Source organism: Symphalangus syndactylus, chromosome 2 (assembly GCF_028878055.3).
Source record: "Symphalangus syndactylus isolate Jambi chromosome 2, NHGRI_mSymSyn1-v2.1_pri, whole genome shotgun sequence".
NCBI classification, from domain to species: Eukaryota; Metazoa; Chordata; class Mammalia; order Primates; family Hylobatidae; genus Symphalangus; species Symphalangus syndactylus.
This window is the reverse complement of record NC_072424.2, coordinates 138,133,271-138,139,270: the sequence shown is the minus strand read 5'-3', so window position 1 is coordinate 138,139,270 and position 6,000 is coordinate 138,133,271. Positions and strand designations below refer to the sequence as shown.

The 6,000-nt window shown below is 46.2% G+C and overlaps 1 protein-coding gene across 1 annotated transcript in view; it reads left to right on the top strand.

Moving 5' to 3' along the window:
• Window positions 1-609: 609 nt before the first annotated feature.
• The window catches only part of SLC22A2 (solute carrier family 22 member 2), a 47,120-nt gene continuing 41,729 nt past the window's right edge, over window positions 610-6,000 (top strand). Inside the window, exons 1-2 of the mRNA XM_055244116.2 lie at window positions 610-1,792; window positions 3,405-3,508. Of these exons, the coding sequence (XP_055100091.2) occupies window positions 1,379-1,792; window positions 3,405-3,508 (518 nt within the window). The 5' untranslated portion in view covers window positions 610-1,378. The remainder of the gene's footprint in view (window positions 1,793-3,404; window positions 3,509-6,000) is intronic.

The following is a 6,000-nucleotide window of genomic DNA, read 5'->3' as shown; positions in this document are numbered from 1 at the left end:
TCCTTATCCTAAGGCTCACGGCCAACACCCCTATAACAAAAGACAGGTTAACAAGAGAAAAGCATGACAAATTTATTTGATCACAGTTTTACATGACACAGGAGCCTTCAGAATGAAGACCCACAGATACAGGGAAAACCGGACGGCAGTACAGAACTGTGGCTGGACATAAAGGGCAGCAGCTCATGTGCACAGGCTGAGGGGAAATCCCAGCAAGCCTTGTCTCTTCAGATCCGTCTTGGCCTCTCTGTGCAGCACCCCTTCCTCCAGGCACCAGGGACAGGACTCCTCTGGAATGCGGGTCTGGATTTCTTTACAGCCCACTGTTACACAGAAAGGCAGAGGGGAAGTTACAGTGCTATTTCTAGGCTTTCTGGCTGGCTTTGGGGAGAAAAGAGTCTGGTTTCCACGAGCTGCTTTGGGGAAGAAGGATTCTCACTTCTATGGCTTGCCCTGGGGGAGAATGATGGATGAGAGAAGAGACGGGACGGCAGGAGAAGGTCAGAGAGAGAGACTTTGCTTCTGAGGCCTTCACCTTCGGGCATGGATTTCTGAGCCCCAACAGACCTGGACAGAAAAATCCAGGACACAAAGATAGTGGCTTAGACACACCTGCCTGCATTTACACTTGACCTGTCTGCGACGTGAACACTTCACTCTTTCCCTCCAGATGGGTTAAGGGCAAGGACACTTCAGGGTTGAAACGCAGGAATACCAGATTGGAGCAAACACTTTTAAAAAGCAGAGTTATAAAATCTGGACAACATCAAAACAAGCAGCACCAGCATGCATCCCGACGGCTCTTGTTGTTGGTTGGAGAATGAGCCCAGCAGTCAGGCTTGCAACCCACTTCGAATCTGGACCAGGGTTCTGACCCAGATCCTGGTTCACATCACGCTGGGCCTTGTGGCCAAACACGTGTGTTTTCTCCGTAGCGCCTTGAAGAAAAGCTGGCGGTGCGCATGAGATAGGAGTACATTAAGCTCCTGGCTGCTCGGGGCACTACGGGAAGATTACTGGGCTGTGATATGGGCCAGCACTCAGATTCCCTGCGGTGGGACACAGAGGGCGGGTTGTTTGTGCTGCTGGCGTGCAGCACCGACAAGCCTGTGGAGAACCTGTTACAATAAACACGACAGGCATCCTGGGAGTGAGCTCAGGGCATTTGGGAAGTGCAGAAGGACACGCACCCCCGCTGGAGGGGTGCACCTTTGAAGTCAGCTGGACCAAGGAAAGGCCTGCCCTGAAGGCTGGTCACTTGCAGAGGTAAACTCCCCTCTTTGACTTCTGGCCAGGGTTTGTGCTGAGCTGGTTGCAGCCGCTCTCAGCCTCGCTCCGGGCAGGTCGGGCAGCCTCGGGCCCGCCTGCCTGCAGGATCATGCCCACCACCATGGACGATGTCCTGGAGCATGGAGGGGAGTTTCACTTTTTCCAGAAGCAAATGTTTTTCCTCTTGGCTCTGCTCTCGGCTGCCTTCACGCCCATCTACGTGGGCATCGTCTTCCTGGGCTTCACCCCTGACCACCGTTGCCGGAGCCCCGGAGTGGCCGAGCTGAGTCTGCGCTGCGGCTGGAGTCCTGCAGAGGAACTGAACTACACGGTGCCGGGCCCAGGACCTGGGGGCGAGGCCTCCCCAAGACAGTGTAGGCGCTATGAGGTGGACTGGAACCAGAGCGCCTTCGGCTGCGTGGACCCCCTGGCCAGCCTGGACACCGACAGGAGCCGCCTGCCACTGGGCCCCTGCCAGGACGGCTGGGTGTACCAGACGCCTGGCTCCTCCATCGTCACCGAGGTAAGAGAGTGAGCTCAGGACTCAGATGGAGAAGCAAATGGTGGAGATTTTCTCAAGGAAGCAACCAGGGAAGGCCTGGCTCTTATAAACCCTGCCTGGACATGCTCTTTGGCCCGCATGTATCTTACAAAATCCTAGCTTCCAAATGAAAACATGCAGCTTCTAATTTGTCTGGAGAATAACTGGATTAGTTAAAACGTCTTCGGATGCTGACAATAATGATTCTAGTTTGTGCATGTCCCAGCAATAAGAAACAGGCCAAAGCATATTAGGACTCCTGGAAATGTTGCCAAGATAGGGAATATTGTGGATCCTCCTCTTTTTCTGGAAGCCTTACCTCCCCCTCTATTCCTCCATCACACAGATGCCCCCACACACCTGAAAGCCTGGGGAACTCAGCTGAACTGTGCCTTTGTGATAGGATGTGTTTTTCTCTCGATGCCTATTTTTTCTCTTTAATTTCCTCAAAATGTTCATATAAAATCATTTGGGGCTGGAGATCATGCTATAGCACTATTATTTTGTTAAAAACTACAGATGATATCAAAAGCTATTTGTGAAGCCTCATTCCAATAAGTATAATAGAAAAAAAAAGACAATAAATGGATCTTGCTTTTATTGATAGCAAAGCAAAATAGGGGAATTAAGTTATCCTGAAAATACTGAGAGAGCCAGTTGTCTAGTTTAATTTAAAATGACTGCTTGGACAATAGGAAGATATTCTGTATGAACAGTAGGTAGAGTCTAATTTGAAGGGTCTAAAGTGGTCGGATAGTTACAGGAAATGTGGCAGCTCACGGGCTTCACACCACAAACTCTCCGAGGCTCTCTCGCATGGCCAATCGCATTCCTTCCTACAGAGAGGAGGAAACTGAGGCCCCAAGCAGAGAAGAGGTTTTTCCCAGGCCACACAGTGAGTGACTTAGCAGGGTTAGCCCTAAAAGATGGGTCTCCTGACCTGGTCCAGCACCTGCTCCACCCGACCACCTCCTCTTATTCCAAATAAGAGAAAATGCAGCAGCCTTCAGCAGTCACTCCTAATCCCCTTTTATTAAACAGACAGCAGGGAGATGCTAAATGGCCCAACCTCCTGGTGCCTGCATTGTATCATGTCCACACACCTATCTGCATGTGCATTGAAATCAGAAAGGAAAAAATAAATTTTTCTATAAGTAATTACCCAGTTTCTGCTGATTTAGCCAATGCTATAGTTTTAGGTTAATGACAAATTGCCAGATGGAAGGGCAAGCCTTCTGGTTGTGTAAAGAAAACTGAGGGTGGGCATAGTGGCTCACGCCTATAATGCCAGCATTTTGGGAGGCCGAGGTGTGAGGATCGCATGAGCCCAGGAGGTCGAGGCTGCAGTGAGCCATGATCACCACTGTACTCCAGCCTGGGTGACAGAGCAAGACCCTGTCTCACAAAAAACAAAGAGAGAGCAAGAAGAAGAAAATTGGCATGATCAAGAAACAATGGCTTATTGCCACTTAACTACACAGTTCAATTCAAGGAATATTTAATGAGTACCCTAGCTGAGTTATGTCCAACAGGATTCTAACGGGATTTCATTTCCTTTCTCTCCCAACTTGGAACACATCTCCCCTGCTGGCAGTTTAACCTGGTATGTGCCAACTCCTGGATGTTGGACCTATTCCAGTCATCAGTGAATGTAGGATTCTTTATTGGCTCTATGAGTATCGGCTACATAGCAGACAGGTAGGTTGAATCACCTGTGGTGGAATTTAAACAATCCCAAAGGTTTGGAGAACACTTGGATGTACCTGCCCCTGCTTGAATCCCATCCTTTCCCAAGCACACAGACCACAATCTCCTGGCCTTCATGCTGGTGTTTTTACAATCTTAAATTTCTTCGGCTGCTTGGATAACCATGACCAATGTCTTTATTTTCAAATTCTCTGGGGTCATAGACAGATGTTTCAACATTACACAGCAAGTCTTCCACGTGGGCTATGCAGAAGCTTCAAGTCAGAAGGGAGAGTAACAGATGATCTCATCCCTTTTGTAATTCCCAATTCATTTTTTGGCCTCATCACCATCCACCTGGCCATCAGCCTTCAGGGCCTCTGAGCTCAATCCTATCCTCTGCTTGCCTCGCATATGCTGGGAGGCCCCAGCATCAGGCCCGACGTAGAATCTCCCTAATACCCGTGGGATTGCAAGAGTCCTGAATTGGGTTCCTGGGGCCATATGTGACTATATGTGTGGAACCCATAACTTAAAGAAAGGGAAACAGGGTCTGTCTACAACAAGAGGGGTAAATGTCCACCTCTGCAACATCATTGTCCCTGGAGAGATGACGAGAGGCCTCTCTGATGAGTCTGTGTCTTCAGCAAGGTAGTAGTCAGTGTTTGTACGAATCAAGCTATTGCTATATCTCTTACTTATCCAGCATTTTGGAATCCCACACTCACTGTGCTGCAACTTTCTTACAACACGCAGCTTTGCTCTCTTGATGACCAATGAGACATATTTAGAAGTCCTCAAAAGGAAAAGGAACCAAAAAGTTTGCTTCATAGTTGATAAGCACTTTAGATAACTTGGCCATCAGGGCTAATTATTTAATATTCATAACACTATTTACTGAGTGTTTTCTGTGGCCAGGCAACTGTGTTCAACATTGTGGATAATAGTATTCCCCTTAATCAGCAATCACCTAGTGAGATAGTGATACATAACTATAGATTATTATATATAATACACAAACATATAATTTTATCTAAATATAAATATCTAATTATGAATTTACATGTAAAATATAAATATATAACTGAAATAAATGGTAAAGTCAATGCATTTTATGTTTGTTGCCCTCCATGCCATCCCCAACTACGTCTGTGATATAATCCAAACCTGTGAGTATAATGTTAAATGCAAGTAGAATATTTTCTCTGATTATATTATATTTTTAGGCTGAATTAAAACTTGCAAATGTGTTAAAGATGAATAATGATGGCTTAATATATCACACCCCCAAGGCATATGCACTTCACAGGGGCCTGGGGCCCAACTGGCAGCAGAAGGGAAGAGGGATAAAAGTGGAGGCATAGGCCACGTGCACCTCATCCATCACCCATGGTTATTAATTATCTCCTCAGCTTCCCTGACAAGGTTCTTCCTGGGGCTTTCTGTGGGAGGCTTGCAAGGTGAAAGGGAAGGTCATTTGTTTTTATTTTTATTGCTGCAGAATTGAGGATGATTCTTTAAAGATGACCCATTAAGTCACGAGAGACACATTAACAAGGGGAGGTCCGGAGTCCACCTCACATCCCTGGGCAGCTCTGGCACTGCAGGCATTCACTCTCTCTGCACTCCCTCCTCCACCATCAGGTAGAGGTGCTAACACTCACTCCCTGACAGGCTGTGAGTAAACAGGTGACTCAATCTTTAACCCTTGCTCAGTGGGTTAAGAAATTAGTTAATTATTCGCATCCCACTCAACAAGTAGGAGATTGGTTATAAATCCCTACTGACAGTGCATTCCTGTGTTATAAGCCTCAGTCAATTATCCACCTTCTTAGATGATCTCATTATTTTGTTCCTATTGTTGAAATCCCCTCTGTCAAGGTAAGTAGTCATTAAGTACTCATTACTCTTCCCCTAAAGGCTGTCTCCATGCCTCGACTTCTTTTTCTTACACCATCTGAAGTTTGGCTGGTCATTGCCCTTCTTCTGTTCTGTGCCTGCATGCAGGAGTGAGAAGCCTAGCCTAAAGAAATGAGAAAGCAATTTGTTTTTTGTGTAGTTAATGCCTACAATTTTCAGATTTTATACAATGGGACAAGAATGTCATGGATCCACAATGTATTCACAGATTAAGCCAACGTTAAATAAAATGCATTGTCTTCCATGAATAACTAATTTAAAAAAGTAAGGCATTATGAAAAGATTGTAAATAAGACTAAGAGTGGACCCAAGAATATACCCATAACTTCCTAATCAATGATTTTGAGTATCACCTGAGACAAAAAAGCAATTCCTCACCAATTCCAGGGTTGTTTTTATTTTAATGAGCAGTAATTATAAGTACGATATATTTTTATTTTTTAAAATTTTTTGAGACAGAGTCTCACTCTATCACCTAGGCTGGAGTGCAGTGGTGCAATCTTGGCTCACTGCAACCTCTGCCTCCTGGGTTCAAGCGATTCTCCTGCCTCAGCCTCCTGAGTAGCTGGGACTACAGGCACCCG